This window comes from Neovison vison, chromosome 7, assembly GCF_020171115.1.
Source record: "Neovison vison isolate M4711 chromosome 7, ASM_NN_V1, whole genome shotgun sequence".
Classification (NCBI taxonomy): domain Eukaryota; kingdom Metazoa; phylum Chordata; class Mammalia; order Carnivora; family Mustelidae; genus Neogale; species Neogale vison.
The window spans coordinates 108,854,337-108,873,728 of NC_058097.1; the positions used below are offsets into that span (position 1 = coordinate 108,854,337).

The 19,392-nt window shown below is 54.9% G+C and overlaps 1 protein-coding gene across 1 annotated transcript; it reads left to right on the plus strand.

Moving 5' to 3' along the window:
• The first annotated feature begins 1,417 nt into the window (after window positions 1-1,417).
• On the plus strand, window positions 1,418-14,590 carry ABCG4 (ATP binding cassette subfamily G member 4). The gene is made up of 14 exons (XM_044260633.1): window positions 1,418-1,655; window positions 6,015-6,132; window positions 6,256-6,388; window positions 6,553-6,603; window positions 6,834-6,979; window positions 8,153-8,276; window positions 8,405-8,519; window positions 8,708-8,850; window positions 10,243-10,341; window positions 10,562-10,730; window positions 10,835-10,935; window positions 12,255-12,413; window positions 12,572-12,690; window positions 12,843-14,590. The coding sequence occupies exons 1-14, from the start codon at window positions 1,418-1,420 to the stop codon at window positions 13,066-13,068; spliced, it is 1,941 nt and encodes a 646-aa protein (XP_044116568.1). The 3' UTR covers window positions 13,069-14,590.
• The last annotated feature ends 4,802 nt before the right edge of the window (window positions 14,591-19,392 follow it).

The window sequence follows — 19,392 nt, forward strand, 5'->3', positions numbered from 1 at the left end:
CTCTCCAGAGACTCTAGCTTTCAAAGCCTTTTTATCTAGTATGGGGAATCGCTGGAGGAAGCCTGAGCTCAAGGGCCGGAACCGGGGGAAACTGATGGGGGAGTGATGCAGACAGTCTGACAGCTTCACAATCCCTTGAGAAGGATGGCGTCTGCACCCCAATGCCCACCCCATTCCCTGTACGCACACCACCATCGTCTAGTCTGTAATCCAGGGACCTGTCCCCACCGAGCGACTTCAGTTCTGCCCTCACTGTGTTTCAGTCGGCCCTTCGCTGCCAACGCCCCAGTCCGGGGTCCACACTGCGCCCGCTCTGGCCCCGCGTCGCCGGCACTGCTGTCCCTTTCGCCGTGCTCGCCCCCCATCTGCTGCGGGGCGGCGTGGGCCCTTTAAGAACAGCCGGACCGGCGAGCAGTAGCTGGGAGGAGAGCGCAGTCGCCCGGCGGGCTCGGGAGGACGCGGCGCCCAGCACCGGGCTCTGGAAACTGGCTGTGCGCAGCCGAGTTGGGGCGCGCCCCCATCGCCCCTCCCCAGCGTTGTCATTTCTCCGCGGACCTGAGGCCCGGGCCCTCCCCGGTCTCCCGCCCCGCCCCGGCCCCGCCCCGGCCCGCGCCGCCGGGACCGGGAGCCGGGCAGTGGGTGCCGCAGCCGGAGGCAGGTGAGGAGGGCACGGAGTCTCCATCCCCGGCCCGCGGCAGCGCCAAGCTTCTCGGTCCGCACCGGCCCGGGGGCGCGTCAAGGTGACTAGGCATGCGGGAGATAGGGAAAGGGGGAACCCGCCCCCGGGGACTAGTTGGAGGCGGAGGCGGGGGGCGGTGGTCGCGAGTCCCGGTGGTGCGCCCGCCTTTGGGGAGAGTCCCGGACGCGCGGGCGCAGGGGAGCCGGCGGGAGGGGCCGGCCAGGGGACGCGCCCGGGGATGGGGAGGGGGATGCAGCGCGAGGCCCAGAGCCTCCTCTTCCTCCGCCTTCTCCCCGGTCTGCCCTGCGCGCACCCGAGTACCCTGACCTCCTAGCGGGCAGCCGCGGCCGGCCGCCCCTGCCCTCCTCCCCGCCCCCCAACCCTTCAGTCCCCAGGGGCTGCTGGCCTGCGGGGTAAGGAGATTAGAGCCGCCGCGGGGAGGAGGGAGCGGGTGAGGCCTTCTAGAGGCTGGGCTGGGGCCAGGCTGGGGCCAGACAGGAGCTGGGGCTGCTTGGACCGAGGAGAGGTCGAGACTGAGCGTAGCTACGACGGGAGTGGGGGGCAGGAGTGGGCAGATGCTCTGGCGGTGGGAAGTGGGGTGCTCCCAGTAGCGGGTCTGCCCTGAGAAGGAGGCGGGCAGTGGGGGTGGGGAGCATTAGAAAACAAGGAGGCTTTGAGCCAGGGCTTGGGGGTCTGCCCCGAACTGAGCAGGCCCTCTCCCTGCAGGCCGGCAGCGTGATGGCGGAGAAGGCGCTGGAGGCCGTGGGCTGTGGACTGGGACCCGGGGCCGTGGCCATGGCTGTGGCGCTGGAGGACGGGGCGGAGCCCCCAATGCTGACCACACACCTGAAGAAGGTGGAGAACCACATCACCGAAGCTCAACGCTTCTCCCACCTACCCAAGCGTTCAGCGGTGGACATCGAATTCGTGGAGCTGTCCTATTCCGTGCGGGAAGGGCCCTGCTGGCGCAAACGGGGTAAGGGAGCAGCAGCCTAGTGGGGAGTTGTGGAGACCCCAGGAGTTGTCTCTTAGAAAGCTGGAGGTCTGGGTGTCCCCTGTTGCCCGAGTTCCACCCCAGGAGGCTCTGTGTGGCTGAAATCTCAGCCCACCGCGAGCTATGCACGCAGCTGACCGGCCAGGTCTGTGCTACACCCCCACTCCTCCCGCCTCCCCTGTCCCCTGCACCTGTGAGCTCTGAGGAGGGACACTAGGTTCAGCTGTCCATTGAAGTTTTCCTCCTTCAAGATGACACTACAACCTCTAGTCCCTAAGTTGTCCTGGAGAAGTTTCTTTTATTTTAGGTAGAATTCCTGCCTTTGAGGCCTGGCACGAGAAAGTCCCAGGCTGTGTTTCAGCCTTCCTCAGGGCTTAGCAGTATTCTTATACCTATAGACACTGCTAATTTTATTTTTTAAGATTTTATTTATTTATTTGACACAGAGAAAGAGAGAGAGCAGGAGAGCAACTACAAGCAGAGAGAATGGAAGAGGGAGAAGCAGGCCTCCCATTGAGCAGGGAGCCTGATGTGGGGCTGGATCCCAGGACCCCAGGACCATGACTGGAGCCAAAGGCAGATGCCCAACAACTGAGCCACCCAGGCGCCCCGACACTGCTAATTTTAAAAGATGTTCTCATTCCTGTCATCTTACTTCATTCTTGCTGAAGTCCTCCGAGGCAGGGAGGGTGAAGGTTTAGCAGGCTGGGTGACATCCCCATGGTACGAGTAAGGAAACTGAGGTCCAGGAAACTTGAGTCACCTGACAGGGCCACACAGCAAATTAGTGGCAGAGCTGGGACCAGAAGCCAGGTTTGCCAGCTCTCTGTGGATTGTTCTTTCCTTCTTAACATCCCTGGTGCTGCATTCCTATCTCCTCCTCTTTTCTCTCATCAGCGCAGGTGGGTAAGGTCCAGGGTCTTGGAGCTTTCTGAGGTCCTTGGAACCTTCACCAGACCCTGGAGTCCTTGCCTCCTCCTGCCCTGGGCAGCTTGAGCTGGGAATAGAGAAGTTGAGAGGTTTTTTGGTTTTGTTTTTTGTTTTTCCCAGAACTGGGTGTGGGTCAGGGGTGGAGCTGGGTCATTGTTCTCTGAGATTTGAGAAATAAGTTTGGGGTGCTTCTGAGCAAGGCTGAGCAGGAGCTATCTCTGCATTCCCCACCCTCACTCTCTCACGAGTGCCCAAAAGGTCACAGGGCCTGAGCCAATGGCAATTGAGGCCTCTGGGTCCCCTGCCGGGGGCCCTGTCCCAGAGCGGCCTCTGGACCCTGAGATCAGCTCTGGGCAAATGAAGAGGTGGCCATATTTCTTACAGCCCTGTTTTTCCTCAGTTTTAAGTAGATAAGTTATTTTTTAAAGATTTTATTTATTTGTTTGACAGAGAGAGAGATCACAAGTAGGCAGAGAGGCAGGCAGAGAGAGGAGGAAGCAGGCTCCCCACAGAGCAGAGAGCCCCATGTGGGGCTCGATCCCAGGACCCTGAGATCATGACCTGAGCCGACGGCAGAGGCTCAAACCACTGAGCCACCCAGGCGCCCGAGGAGATAAGTTTTAAGGAGCTAAGAAAGAAATGTATCTAGAGGGACTGGTTGGTTGCTTTCAACCCCCCAGCCAGATTGGCGTCCCTGACTGGATGCTTCCCTCCTTCTACCTTGCCAGCCGCCTGCTCTCTACTGTCCATTTTGCTATCTCTTCTGTCCCTTGCCCTTTCCTAGCCCACTGTCCTTATCTCTTTGACTTGTCTTTTCACTGGAGTCCCTCTCCCCTTGCCTGAAGGACGGAAAGCCATTAGAGGTAGGCAGAGAGGAAGAGCGAGGGATGTGGAGAGAGGGTGGGGTCTGCCTTGCCCAGGTAAGGACTTGCCACCGGTCTCCCCTAATTATACATGATGTTTCTTGTTTTTCAAAACACTTTCCCATTAGTTACTATTAAACGTCTCACTCAATAGTCACAATAGCCCTATTATGCCTTGGGAGGAGATCTGACTGTCCTTATTTTATAGATGAGGAAACGGAGATCCTCAAAGATTAGGTGACTTGACAAAACTGCAAGAGTTACTGACAGAGACGGGACCAGAGCTCTGGTGTGTTTTTACCTGGAAGGGCTGACAGGTCCTTCCCGTGACGAGCAGCTGGGGACCAGCAGGTGTTCGAAGACTGGGTTCCTAGCCGCTTGTCCACTGGATGACGTTGGGCCTCTCTTGGACTCACTTTCTTCATCTGTAAACAGGGACGATAAGAATCGTCCCCGCACAGGCGTGTTGTGAAGCTTAGCTGAGACATTATCTGTGAAAATGCTTGGTGAGAGGCAAGTGTAAGATGATACATGTATTAGGCATCAGTGTTCAATCTGGTGCTTGGCTGATTAAATGAAGGGAAGGTTCCTTGTCGCCTATTTCCTCTCCTGCCAAAAAAATCACTTCCTGTCAGTGGCTCTGAAAGGTGTTTGCTGGAGTGCACAACCACACGTCTCTCTGATTGGTGGTGATAATCCCTGAGGCAGAGGGATGGAGCCTATGACTTCCCCTCCCCCAGGGAAGAACTTGCTGTGTGACCTTGGGTGAGTCACTGGATGTCCCGGGGCCCCAGCTGGCTCCTCTGTGTTGCTATAGCAGCAGTGGAAGTAATGAGTTTGTAAACCTTAAAGCACCATCCGGGCCGCCAGTGTGATGGGGACCCCACAGTGGACAGCAACTGAGTCTCCTGCTGAATGGATGTGTCCAGAGGGACAGCCGGCTGCTGCGGAGGGAGGGTGAAAGTCACATCCCTTCACTGTCTCTGCTAAGCAGGTAGAGGGGAGAGGACACTGAGCTCTGTGGGGGGGGGGGCGGAAGACGATGGTAGCGAGCAAAACCTCCAGTAGAGCTTGGTGTTCCTGCCTCACCAAGGGAGATCTGTAAGCATAGTAGGCAAGGCTTGCCTGGTGGGCTCCCTTCTTCCTCTCTACCACCTTGTTTCTCCAGGCGACGCCATGTAGTCTCTGACCTCCGCTTCTAGATATGCTCTCATGTAGCAGAGCTCTCCCTCCCAAGGACTGGAGAGCCTTGACTTCCCTCTCCATTTTTGATTGCTGCTCATCCTTCAAGACTTTCCTCAAATGCCACTTCTTCCATGAAGCCATTCCTCATTTTTCCCTTGTCCCTCCACCCTCTTCAATTCTGTTTTCTTTATTCTCATTGTACATTATTTGTGCTTCTGTTTTAACCTTATTTTATCTCTCCTCAGATCCATAGATGTTTCCCATATTTTTTACCTAGACCATGACTTTCTTGAATGCAGGAAATGTGTCTTCTTCCTTTTTTTGTCCAGTGTGTGGGACAGAGCTTGGATGTAGTAGATATCAATAAGCGTTTGTCAAATAGAATTAATAATAAAATGCCACCTTAATTAATAATAATAATTAATAATAAAATGTCACATGTGCCAAGCACTGTGTCATATGCTTTACATATATTATCTCATTGCATCTCTATAGCAACCCTATGAGATAGGTACTGTCATCCTCATTTTACAGATGAGGGACCTGGAGCTCAGAGAGGTTAAGCAACTTGCCTGAGGTCCCACAGCTGGTAAGTGTGGGGCAAGAATTTGAACCTCGATCCACCTGACTCCAAATCAGTGCTCTTAATGCCTATACTGCCTCCCCCAAGGAGTGAATGAATCATGAGATTTTTACTGGGCCATATTGGGGGCTGTGGAGCCGAGTCTCCTGGGCCAAGAGAGCACAAAGAAGAAGGCTTTTTCAGAATGAAACAAATGTTCTGAGAACCCGTTCTCCTAGAACCCATGGTGAGCCTCTAGTACATGCCAGATAGTCTGCTGAGGTCACAACAATGACTAGGACACGGGTTCTAGCCCCAAGCAGCTCACATACTAAGAGGCTGGGGGACAGGGGTGAGGGACGGGCACAGCAACTAGCAAGCATGCTGGTGTGTGCAGGGGCTGTGCAAACACAGGGGACATTTAACCACTTTGCTCAGGTCAATGGTTGGCAAAGTCTTCCTGGAGGGAGTGAGAGTGACTGCATTTATAGAGGAGGAGCAGAGTCATCTATAAACTTGATGCCCTCTCCATGCCCATCCACATGTGTAGCGGGCTTCTCCTCGCCTACAGGAGAGTGTTCTTGGCCTCTGGTACATTGATGTTGGGACCTGGCCCTTCTAGGGGGACAGGTGGAGATGGTGTGAATCTCGGTGCCGCTCAGAAGGTGTTTCTCCATCGTCATCAATCGCCACTCCCCACCTGGGAGGGAATTGCCTCATTCACTAGGGCCATTCCTCAGAGTTTCTGTTGCCTCTATTCACTGTAACCCTGATCACAAGCTCCTTCCTCCCTCGCTGCAGGTTATAAGACCCTCCTCAAGTGCCTGTCGGGTAAATTCTGCCGCCGGGAGCTGATTGGTATCATGGGCCCCTCCGGCGCCGGCAAGTCCACGTTCATGAACATCTTGGCAGGGTACAGGTGAGGACGAGGGCGGGGTGGAATGGGGGCAGGAGCCAGGAAGAAGGATCCCCCGGGGAGCTCAGAAGGTATTCTGAGGTGGCCTTGACCCTCGCTGCCCATCTTCGACCCATGTGCCTGCAGGGAGTCTGGAATGAAGGGGCAGATCCTGGTCAATGGGAGGCCTCGGGAGCTGAGGACCTTCCGCAAGATGTCGTGTTACATCATGCAGGACGACATGCTGCTGCCTCACCTCACAGTGCTGGAAGCCATGATGGTGAGGGCTGGCGGGCCCACTCCCTCTCCCAGCCCCTGCTTCTGCCTGCGCTTCTGCCTGCCGTCCCCATCCTGCCGTGCCCATCCTCCTCGGTTGGTAGCTAAGGGGACAAGGCGGGGCCCTCCTCCCACACGTACCTGACCTGCCTACTCTCTGGGCCTCAGGTCTCTGCTAACCTGAAGCTGAGTGAGAAGCAAGAGGTGAAGAAGGAACTGGTGAGTGGGGAAGAGAAGGGGGTGAGGACAGGACAGCTGCCCTTTTTGTGCTTCTAGAGTTCTAGAGCCTTGAGTTTGCGGGGGGGCAGGGGGCGGGAGACTGGATCCCAGGCTGGGACATTGGAGGCCAAGTGGGCTTAAGGAAATGCTTCTTTAAATTGGGGTGGTGTGGGGGTGGGGAGGAGCGGAGATTCTGAAGCTGACCTGGGGTGGGTGGGGGGCCGGGCCAGGTGACGGAGATCCTGACAGCACTGGGCCTGATGTCCTGCTCCCACACGAGGACAGCTCTGCTCTCCGGGGGGCAGAGGAAGCGCCTGGCCATCGCCCTGGAGCTGGTCAACAATCCGCCTGTCATGTTCTTTGATGAGCCCACCAGGTAGTTCTCCCCTCCTCTCCCACCAGCATGCCGCCTCCCCTTGCCCCCTCAGCCAGGGCAGGAGGGCTACATCTTCTCCACGGCTGGAGACCAGAGTCCGTGCACAGCAGCCTCCCGGAGCTAAGATAAGGGCTTCTCCTCATTTGTTCCTGCCAATCCCGTTGCCGTAGCAGCCCCATCCTTCACACAGGCAGAAATCCTATGTCCTCCTTGATGGATGCCTCCCTCTCCCTCTCTTCCCCACAGCCAATCCGTCATTAAGTCCTGCTGACTCTACCTCCTTCCTCTGTCTCTCAGATTCGCCCCACCCCCATCCCGAGTGCCCGGGCTTAAGTTCTGGACCTCATCAGCTCTCGCCTGCATTTCTGCCATAGACTCCTACCCCCTCGTCTTCAGTCTCTCTCAGCCAGTCCTCCCTCCGAGCTGTAGCCAGGGAGAGCTCTCTAAGAGACAAGTCTGGCAATACTCCCTACCCCCCCCCCTTAAAAACACACAGCGTTTCCCATTTGCCCTCAGAACAAAGTCAGAAGACTTAGAGGTCCTGGCCTGAACCTACTTCCCCAGCCTCACATCTTGCTTCATGCTGGCTTGTATTTTATGCTCTAATAACACCGAATTGCTTATAATTCCCTGGGCCAGCCATGTGTTTCATGCCTCTAAGCTTTGCACATGTTGTGTCTTCTGTCTGGACTGCCCTTCGCCACCACGCCTGCCCTTCCACCTTCAGCTGCCTCAACTCCTTCCTCTTTCACATGCGCTCAGGAAACTTCTCTGACTACCCCCAAGCCCCGTGCCGCAGAGCTGAAGCCCCCCTGCCCCCCGCCGCCCCATGTTTCTACAGCACGTTCCACATCATCTCGAGTGATCTCTGCGCTTCTCTCTCTCCCTCCAGACCAGAGTCTATGTCATAGCCATCCATCATGGTCATCCCAGTGCTGGCCATTCAACAGGTTCTCATTCGATATTTGTTTGTTAAGTGGAATGGTGCTTGGGCTTCTTGGTACCTCCAAAGGCTGGCACCATGTAGTGTGGACAGGCTGTCAGGTAGCCAGAGGGACTCACTTCCTGCCAGCTCCAGCCCCTTCAGAGCAGCTGCCCCACCTCAAGCACTCCCTTCTCTTGGCACTGCCCACCTCACCGCCTACCCCCCCTCCACCGCCTTTCTCTGGACAGTGGTCTGGACAGCGCGTCCTGTTTCCAAGTGGTGTCCCTCATGAAGTCCCTGGCCCAGGGGGGCCGCACAGTGATCTGCACCATCCACCAGCCCAGTGCCAAGCTCTTTGAGATGTTTGACAAGGTGAGTGGCTCTGGGCTTCCCAGGGCACTGGCCTATGACGGGGAGAGGGAGGGACATCGGGGGAGGGGCTGGTGGGGCCCACCTAGTCCACTGGTGGTGCTGTCCTCACCCCTCCCTTTCCACCTCAGCTCTACATCCTGAGCCAGGGTCAGTGCATCTTCAAAGGTGTGGTCACCAACCTGATCCCCTACCTGAAGGGGCTTGGCTTACACTGCCCCACCTACCACAACCCGGCTGACTTCAGTGAGTGGCAGGGCAGGGGGGCTGGGCTGTGGTGATGGGCCAACTCGGGAGTGTCGGCTCCCATGCCTAGGTCTCCTTGGGGAGGTCTCACTGTCCCCTACCTTCCCCACATACTCATGGAGGGGCTGGCTTGCCCTCGGGAACCAAGGAGTGATTTAGCCACACAGACTCCGCTCCTTGTCTCCCAGTCATCGAGGTGGCCTCTGGAGAGTATGGAGACCTGAACCCCATGCTGTTCAGGGCTGTGCAGAATGGGCTCTGTGCCATGGCCGAGAAGAAGAGCAGCCCTGAGAAGAACGAGGTCCCCACCCCGTGCCCCCCTTGTCCTCAGGTGAGTAGGGCTGGAGAGGGCAGAGAGGGAAAAGTAGGCGGGCAGGTGGGACCCTGGATGATGGCCCTGCTTAAGAGGCTGTCCCCCAGAGGCATCACAGCCATTAGGGACTAGGAAGAACTCAGAACTTGGACTAGACCTACTGTGAACTGCAGTGTGACCTTGGGCACGTTGCTCAACCTCCGTTCATTTACATGTTCAGCAAATTCTCACTAAGCATCTGTAGTGTGTTGTCCTCAGTGCCGACACAGGGCCACCTGGTAAGCAGACCCAATGCTGCGTCTCTTGCCTCGTGGCTCATGGGTCTTGCTGTCATCTCCAGGCCGGAGGTGATGACGCTGAGCTCTGATGTTATTGGGAGAACTAACCAGATCATCACGTAAATCTCTGCACCGGGGCTGGTACAGTGGATATTGGTTTGGTGCCGGTTCTCGTTCCTAAATGAGATACCACGACCCTGGAAAACGTCCCCGAACTGAAGGAGAGCTCGTGCAACAAGCCAGTACAAACAGACAGCGGGTTTGTGCAGTGAAGGAACATAGGCGAGTTCCTGGTGTAGGGCCACCCGGAGAATGGGGAGATAACGCTCCCAAGTCCCACACTCCCCAGTGGCTCACAAGCAAGGGTTTTTCAGGCCATGACTTGGGGCAGAGGTCTCTTGAGAAGATGGTTGTCATTGACCAGAGACCCCTGAGGTCATACCAGCAGGCGCTCGGTACTATTTCATCTGGTCCCCAGAGGTTTTTTCCATCTCAAGAGTCTTGTCTCCTGAAAAATACTCTTATTCTTTATGCTCAGGGTTTCATTTGGTCCATCTGGCGATCATGACTTTTGGGTAGTGCTGATGAGCCACTTGGACGCAGTGGCTAGTGGGGTCGTGTTCCTACAGGTCCCTTGGTCTGTCCAGCTGCGCCCAGGGGCCCTGTGACCTCCAGTGTTCATTCTTTCATCTGAACTGACAAGCTGGATGCCAGCTTCAAAAAACCCAGGAGGCTGGCTGTAGTTGTTGCCGCCATTATGATCATTGTTTAATACGATTGTGGCACAGGGGGCAGAATGGCACTGTGGCCTTCGGTAAATGTTTCTTGAGGGAGTGAAGGCAAGAAGAGGAGTGACCGGCCTACTCTTAGCCCCCACAGTGTCCTCGACGTCCTTGCGCTCTCCTCTCCCTCAAGTTTTTACTCGCTCCCTACGTCTCTCACCGAATCTCGCTCTAATGGGTGACTCTGAGGCCAGCTTCCAGGCACGCACCTCAGTGGTAGAGAGTCTCCCATCCAGGAAGGGCCGGGAGGAGCCCTGGCCTGGGGAAGGGCTCGAGGGCTTTCCATTACCAAGCTGGGTGTGCAGTGGGTGGGCGGGGTAGGCTCGCCTGACCCAGTGTCCTCTCCCCAGGAAGTGGACCCCATTGAAAGCCACACCTTTGCCACCAGCACCCTCACACAGTTCTGCATCCTCTTCAAGAGGACCTTCTTGTCCATCCTCAGGGACACGGTGAGGCATCATGTTGTGGGAGAGGAGGCCGGTACAGGCCTGCCTGGCTTATGGGGGGCATAGGATCTCAGCAGCTGGGATGGGAAGGCCCCGCACGCCCACCAGCCAGCCGTCTCCCAAGGCACCCATGGGTCTGTGTGTCTGTGAGGGCGGCTCTGAGTTCCTACCCCAGTTGGTCTGCCCATCCCTGGCCTGTGGCCCATCCCCTCTCCTCACCCAGGTCCTCACCCACCTGAGGTTTGTGTCCCACGTGGTCATCGGCGTGCTCATCGGTCTCCTTTACCTGCACATTGGTAACGATGCCAGCAAGGTCTTCAACAACACCGGCTGCCTCTTCTTCTCCATGCTCTTCCTCATGTTTGCCGCCCTTATGCCAACCGTGCTCACCTGTGAGCTGAGCCGCCCTGGGCGGGGGTGGGGGGGCTGGGGGGTGGGTACTGGGGGTCAGGGTCAGGGGCTCAGACAGCAGCGCCTCACCTGCTTGTGTCCTCAGTCCCCTTAGAGATGGCGGTCTTCATGAGGGAGCATCTCAACTATTGGTACAGCCTCAAAGCGTACTACCTGGCCAAGACCATGGCCGATGTGCCCTTTCAGGTAAGCCTCTTCCTCCCTCCCCTCTGGTTTCTCCCATCCTACCTTGCTTGCCTCCTTCAACCTTGTCACCTGCCGTCCTCTTTTTTCCTTCCCCTCACTTAACAAATAGGCGGGGAGTGCCTACCGTGTACCAGGCTCTGTGCCGGGCATGGAGATCAGGCAATGAATAAGACAGATGAGATCTTGACCTTGCAGAACTGATGTTCTCATGGGAACAACCAATGACAGACAGACAGTGATGAAAATAATAGCCCTATGAATGCATCTGTGAATCTTTTTTTTTTTTTTTAAGATTATTTATTTATTTATTTGACAGAGAGAGAGAGATCGCAAGTAGGCAGAGGGGTAGGCAGAGAGAAAGGGAAGCAGGCTCCCTGTCAAGCAGAGAGCCCGATGTGGGGCTCAATCCAAGGATCCTGAGATTATGACCCAAGCCACAAGCAGAGGCTTAACCCACTGAGCCACCCAGGCGCCCTGGGTCTTTGGATCTTATTGGAGGCAGTGGAGGGCAGCTAGTGCGGGTGCTGAAGCCTTACCGCCACTTGTTAGCCGCAAGACACGGAGCAGCTGCCTGCCTCTCACTGCTTCTGCATCCCCATCTATCAAGAGGGATCATGAGAATATCCAGCTCGGGATTGTTTGGGAGAAGTCAATGAGTTGATACACGTGAAGGACTTTGGCTAACGCTTGGGAAGTGCGAAAGTGCCTGATAAGCGTTAGCTGGTTTGGGTTGGTTTTGTTGCACTAGCCTTCCCTCCCCACCACCCCATCCACACTCTGAGGCCACCAGTAATCTGTAGGGCAGCTGTGTGCAAATGAGAAAAAGCTGGGCGGGTGCCGCACCGTGCTGTGCAAGGTGCATGGCCTCCCGAGAAGAGCATAGCAGGACCTCAGCGTCTGGTGGCCTCTTGGTTGGGTGCCTAGTGCAGGGAACAGCCTGCACAATGGTCCGCGCTAGGCTTGGTCGCCGGCCCCCTGGACTTGACCGCTCAGAGGGGGATGACATGTGCTCACATGCAGAGTTAATGAATCAGCAGTGTAAAGACCCAGCTGGTCCAGTTTAGGAGCTCAGATATGGAGATGTCACCATGCCTGAACTGGTCAGAAGGGGTCCAGTGGAAATGGTGTCACTGGAGGAAACAAGGGGACAGGCACCAGCCCGGGGGGCCAGCACACACCAAGCGTGGGGGCAGCGGGACCAAGTGTGGACGCTCTAGGAAGAGCTAGTGCTCCGTGGGTTTCCGCCCAGGTGGCGTGGAGGGCCTTGGCCTCTGTGGCCCTGGCTCGTGCCCCTGCTCAGGCCCATGCCCACTCCCCAGGTGGTGTGCCCGGTGGTATACTGCAGCATCATCTACTGGATGACAGGCCAGCCAGCCGAAACCAGCCGCTTCCTGCTGTTCTCCGCCCTGGCTGCGGCCACGGCCTTGGTGGCCCAGTCTTTGGGGCTGCTGATTGGAGCTGCCTCCAATTCCCTCCAGGTGGGAGGGCTGGCCCTTGGGGATCCGGGGAGGGGATGGGGTTTGGTGGGAGGAAGCAGAGGCTGACATCAGGAGTGGAAGGGATATCTGGGAAACCACAGGGCCACCCCTGTCCCGGTCACACCTGTGATGGCCTGGTCCCCTTCCTTCCCATCCAGGTGGCCACCTTTGTGGGCCCAGTTACCGCCATCCCTGTCCTCTTGTTCTCCGGTTTCTTTGTCAGCTTCAAGACCATCCCCACTTACCTGCAGTGGAGCTCCTACCTCTCCTACGTCAGGTCAGTGCCGCGGCCTGCACCGTGCATCCCTGCTCCTCCCTGCAGGAGCCCAGGCTCCAGGGAGGACAGAGTGACTGCTGGGTCCCGGCAGTCTGCCCAGGGAACAGGGACCCTATGCTCTGTATCCAGCTCTGATGTCCCCGCGTGCACAGGTATGGCTTTGAGGGTGTGATTCTGACCATCTATGGCATGGATCGAGGCGATCTGACCTGCTTGGAGGAACACTGCCCTTTCCAGAACCCGCAGAGTATACTCCGAGCGCTGGATGTGGAGGATGCCAAGCTCTACCTGGACTTCCTGGTCTTGGGCATCTTCTTCCTGGCCTTGCGGCTGCTGGCATACCTTGTGCTCCGTTACCGGGTCAAGTCAGAGAGATAGAGCCTCGCCCTGGCCTGCGCCCCAGCCCCCGCAGCGGAAGCCCCCAGCCCCAGCCCTCTGGGACTGTTTTAACCTTGTAGACTTTGGCACGGGTTGCTGGTGCAGCCACGTTCTCCTCTCTCAGCTCCTCCCCGGGTTGGCTGCTGGACTGCGCTCCCACCGTGGCCATGGTCGTGGCCACGGGGGGCTCCAGCCCTCCCCACCGTGTCCAGGAGTCTTCCCAGTTGATGCAATTTATAGTCTCCTCCCTTCTCTCTCCAACATCTGCATGCAAAGACCACTAGGAGGCTGCCACCCTCCTTCCCCCACCTCGTCCCCTGTCTCTGCTGTCTGCTTGGGAGCCCCAGGTTCTCCAGGGCCCCCCATTTACAACTGACCAAAGTGGCCCCCTCTGGGGGTCCCCAACACACAAGTGTTTGTAAACTGGGCTGATCTAAGGTTCGGGTTCCAGGGCTGGGCCCTGGTGGGGTCCCCTGGACATCCCATTTGGACATTGGAATGGAGCAGGGAAGGCTCTGGAAGTCTCTTCCTCCTCCTCACCTTCTCCCCACCCCTAGACCTGTCTGATTTGGGCAATCTGCTGGAACAGAAGCTGGGTTTTCTGTCTGGGTCATTCCTCCCAATCCTGGGGATTGGAGAGGCCTGGGGGCCTGGGATGCCCCGTCCCCTTCCCTGTCCCCTTTGGTGGGGGGTAGGGTCTGGTGGCACTGCTGCAATAATGTCTGTGTTTCTCTCCCACCTGCCACTGGAACCGGAGAATGCACTTTATTCTGGGGCGTGAGCAGGAGAAGACCAAGCCTCCTTCTTGCTTCTCCTGCCCAGTCCTGCGACACTCCCTCCCCTCCCCAGAGTTACAGGCACATACATGCGAACAGGCAATCTCAGCCCGACACACACGCTGTCCCGTATGGCTCCGAGGAGGAGTGATGGTGGCATGGTGGAGGTGGCGGCGGTCGCGGCGGTGGGTGCCATAGGAAGGGCAGTGCCCACCTCCTCTGGGGATGCAGCTTTGACGGCATGGATGAGGCTTGTGCCGCCCAGGGTGTCCTGGGACCCGGGGAGTCTGCCCCCCGAGTCTTCTTTCCCCTCCAAGTCAGGGATGGCACAGGGCACTAGCTCCCTGGAGCTCAGCAGCCAACACAAGCACAAGCATGGGCAAAAGTTGGCCTTGGCCACTGCCACCCTGTGGCCCTTCCTCTGTGCATCAGGCTGGCATTCTCACTCCCCCGCCTCTTCCCCAGCCGCCTGCTGGTCATCCGAGCACCTGCCTGGGTCTGTGCACACCCTCCCTACCTTCCCATCAGCCGAGGTGGCCCCGGGGCACCAGAGCGACAGACACAGAGCATGTCTGGCTTTTGTGGTAGGTCCAGACTCACGCCACTTCTGATCTCCCCTTCCCCAGGGCTCTCCCACTGCACTCTCCCTTCTCTTACCCTGCCACAGATTCTCCCCACCGCCCAGAGATGCCACTTGTATTTGTGGGACTTTGCCCATTATTAATAAAACCTATATTTATACAGTATGCAGTGCGTGAATGGGTCCGGCTTGGGCTCCCGGCCCTGTGGTCTGTGGTGGGTCTTCAGAGCACTTGAGAGAAGTCTGTGAGCTATAGAGAGTTTGTGGCAGGGGGTGGCAAGTTAGTAAATGTCAAGCGAGTGAGTGTACATCCTAGGAAATACTCGTGTTATGCTTTATACGTTGCAAATGCTTTGTGTGCATGATCTCAGTGGAGTCCCATACCCACTCTGCATTATCCCTCATGACCATCCATTTTCTTTCTTTTTTTTTTTTTTAAAGATTTTATTTATTTATTTGACAGAGCGAGATCACAAGCAGGCAGAGAGGCAGGCCTAGAGAGAGGAGGAAGCAGGCTCCCCGCTGAGCAGAGAGCCCGATGCGGGCCTCGATCCCAGGACCCTGAGATCATGACCTGAGCCGAAGGCAGCGGCCTAACCCACTGAGCCACCCAGGCGCCCAACCATCCATTTTCTAGATGAGAAAATTGACGTGCGTTAAGTAACTTGCCCAAGGACACTAAGCTAATAGGGGTGAAAGCAGGCCTGGTAACCAGGTGTTCCTTCCTCCAGACTCCTCATTCTTGGCATTGGCCAATGGCGCTGACGAGGGTGGATCTGTAAGCTGCGTGGGTGCCCCGGGTATGTGGCATGAGTATGTTCTTTTCTTTTTTAAAATTTTTAATTATTTTTAAGCATTTTCATTTTATTTTTTTATTTGACAGACAGAGATCCAAGTAGGCAGAGAGGCAGGCAGAAAGAGAGGAGGAAGCAGGCTCCCTGGGATCATGACCCAGCTGAAGACAGAGACTTTAACCCACTGAGCCACCCAGATGCCCCATTTTCAAACATTTTTCATTTAAATTCAATCAATTAACATACAATGCATCATTGGTTTCAGAGTGTGATTCATCAGTCCTTTTTTTTTTTTTTAAAGATCTTATCTGTTTATTTGACACAGCAGGGGCAGCAGTAGAGGGAGAAGCAGGCTCCCCAGACCCTGAGATCATGACCTGAGCCAAAGACAGATGCTTAACCAACTGAGCCCCCCAGATGCTCTTACCAGTGTTATATATAACACCCAGGGCTCATTACATCACATGCCCTCCCTAATGTCCATCACCCACTTACCCCATTCCTCCCATCTCCTTCCCCTCCAGCAACCCTCAGTTTGTTTCCTATGATTAAGAGTCTCTTATGGTTTGTCTCCCTCTCTGGTTTGGTCTTTTTTCATTTTTTCCCTAATGGTCCTCTTCCCTAATGGTCCTCTGTTTTGTTTCTTACATTCCGCGTATCAGTGAGATCATATGGTAATTGTCTTTCTCTGATTGACGTATTTCACTTAGCATAATACCTTCTAGTTCCATCCATGTCATTGCAAACGTCAAGATCTCGTTCTTTAAAGATTTTATTTATTTATTTGACAGACAGAGATCACAAATAGGCAGAGAGGCAGGCAGAGAGGAGGAAGCAGGCTCCCTGCTGAGCAGAGAGCCAGATGCGGGGCTCAATCCCAGGACCCTGGGATCATGACCTGAGCTGAAGGCAGAGGCTTAACCCACTGAGCCACCCAGGCACCCCTCATTCTTTTTTTTTTTTTAAGATTTTATTTATTTATTTGACAGAGAGAGAGATCACAAGTAGGCAGAGAGTCAGGCAGAGAGAGAAGGGGAAGCAGGCTCCCTGCCAAGCAGAGAGCCCGATGCGGGGCTCGATCCTACGACACTGGGATCATGACCTGAGCCGAAGGCAGCGGCTTAATCCACTGAGCCACCCAGGCGCCCTCCCCCCTCATTCTTTTTGATGACTGCAAAATAGTCCTGTGCGTGCATGTGTGTGTGTGTGTGTGTGTGTGTGTGTGTACACCACATCTTCTTTTTCCATTTTTCTGTTGATGGACATCTGGGCTCCTTCCATAGTTTGGCTTGAAAGACCCTATTGTGGACATTGCCGCTATAAACATTGGGGTGCATGTGCCCCTTTGGGTCACTACCTTTGTATCTTTGGAGTAAATACCCAGTAGTGCAATTGCTGGGTCATAGGGTAGCTCTATTTTCAACTTTTTTGAGGAAATTCCATACTGTTTTCCAGAGTGGCTGCACCAGCTTGCATTCCCACCAACAGTGTAGGAGGGTTCCCCTTTCTCTGAATCCTCATCAACATTTGAGGCTACCTGACTTGCCAATTTTAGCCATTCTAACTGGTGTGAGGTGGTATCTTATTGTAGTTTTGATTTGTATCTCCCTGATGCTGAGTGATGTGGAGCATTTTTTCCTGTGTCTCTTGGCCATTTAGATGTCTTCTTTGGAGAAATGTCTGTTCATGACATCTGCCCATTTCTTGACTGGATTATTCATTCTTTGGGTGTTGAGTTTGATTAAGTTTTTTATAGATTTTGGATGCTAGCCCTTTATCTGTTAAGACATTTGCAAATATCTTCTCCCATTCTGTCAGTGGTCTTTTGGTTCACTGACTGTTTCCTTTGTTGTGCAAAAGCTTTATCTTGATGAAGTCCCATAGTTCCTTTTTTCCTTTGTTTCCCTTGCCTTTAGAGAAGTGTCTAGCAAGAAGTTGCTGTGCCAAGTCCAAAGAGGTTGCTGCCTGTGTTCTTCTCTGGGATTTTTTTTTAAAGATTTTATTTATTTGTTTGACAGGGATCACAAGTAGGCAGAGAGGCAGGCAGAGAGAGAGGAGCCCAATGTGGGCTTGATCCCAGGACCCTGAGATCATGACCTGAGACAAAGGCAGAGGCTTAATCCGCTGAGCCACCCCAGCGCCCTCTCCTCTAGGATTTTGATGGATTATTGTCTCACATTTAGGTCTTTCAGCCATTTTGAGTTTATTTTTGTGTGTGGTATAAGGCAATGGTCCAGTTTCATTCTTCTGCGTGTGACTATCCGATCTTCACATGGGTCTGTTCTTGCGGAGTGATACACGTCTCTCTCTTCAGAATTCACCGAGCCCTGGTTGTACCCATAGTGGGGGTTATAGTCAGTGGTCATGGAAGGCAGTGAGAACCAGGAAAGATCCTGGAGCCAAAGCTCTAGGAGGAGAATGGCAGGGACCTCACTGAGCTTACCCCAGCTTTCTCTTTTTCTTCCTCTCTTCTCTCACCCTCGGGGTCACCATTAGCAGGGCTAAGCCATTGGCCACCAGGACTGCAGATGGGTTGGTGGTCTGAGGTTTGGAGCAAGCAATTGTCCAGAAGTCCTTGAAGGCTGGTGGCAAGATGACCCAAGGAACAGTAGCACACTGTCTCACCCTCTTCCTTCCTGATCCGGAAGCTTGGAGACTGAAGGGGGGAAGTGGCCTCCACGTGACTAGCAGTGCACGCAGAGCTAAGTGTCCTGGGCTAGATGAGGGTCCCATCTTTTACAGGTGGGGTGTCTGCCTGGAGATGGGCTTTCTCATGAGGGCTTTAGGGTGCTAGTGGGAAGAAGTCAGAGTAGTAACTTCTGGAACTCTAGCTCCTTTGGGGGGATCCGGGAGCCACCCTGTCTCTGCAGTGATGCCTGCAGATGGCTTTTTAAAGGCCATGGGCACAAAATCCCACCGTTACATAATCTTTCTTAAGATTCTTCCTCTTTACTTTCTCTTTCAAAATGAATACTCCTAAAAGAGTAAAACATTTATAAATTCACATTTCTACAAGTGCCCCTGGGAGCAAGAGGAGACAAACAGCCTTTCTGGAGCCAGCAAAGGCCATCCAGGCACAGAGAACATCTGTAGAGTGGCTCTTGCATTTGCAGGGAAAGCTCTTTGGATTCGGGCAATAACCCCAAGAGGTTGCTAGGATGAGTATTATCATTTCCTCCTTCCACAGAGAAGAAAACCAAGGCTTGGGAAAGTGACTTGAACAAGTGCTTCAGACACTGTGCTCCTGCTGGTGGGAGCCCCCTGCGATTTCTTCCCACTGGTCCCATTGGCCCGCAGAGGTGTGGCACAGATACCCAGGCCTGGCATGCTTTGAAATGGGCCCCCTCTCCCTGAGGGCCAGCCCCCCCAGGACTCAGAGATCACTGCCTTCCCTGTAGCCACCCTCTGTGTCAGGGCCTGTGCGAGGGGCTGGAGGACAGGGAAGATGCGGGTCGTTCTCCATGCTATGGGTCTATGGGACCCAAAGCCCCATCTTGAGGTCAGATGACAGAGCACATGCCCACAGCGTGACTCACGGTCCTTCTGTCTGCAAGAGGCCAAATTATATGTTATTAATAAAGCCTCCATGGCTGTCAAAGCCACTGGGGACGGGGAGGGGAACTGCTTGCTCTGAGCCATGTCCAGTAACTGTAGCCGGAGGCCTGTCTGTCTCGCATGGCTAGGAAAGTGGAGTGAATCTAGAAGACCCCCAGGTCGGAAATGTCACCTTGAGACCCCATTCATAGCGTTGCTCTATCTCTCTCTCCTCTCCTCATCCCATTCTACTCCCCTTTCAGAGCTTCTCTTAAAATGAGAATGTCCCCCTATTGTCGGGAAATGCCCTTCCCTTCCCAGACTTTTTTTTTTTTTAAGATTTTATTATTTTGTTTTTTTTTTTTTTTAAAAGTTTTTATTTGTTTCTTTGTCAGAGAGAGAGAGAGAGAGTGCCAGCAGGGAGAGCAGCAGGCAGAAGGAGAAGCTGGAGAAGCAGACTCCCCCACAGGGCAGGGAGCCCGATGTTGGGCTCCATCCTAGGACCCTGGGATCATGACAGGAGCCAAAGGCAGGCGTTAGCTGACTGAGCCACCTAGGTGCCCCTAAAGATTTTATTTACTGAGAGAGAGAGAGAGAGAGAGATTGAGAGAACAAGTAGGGGGAGGGGCAGAGGGAGAAG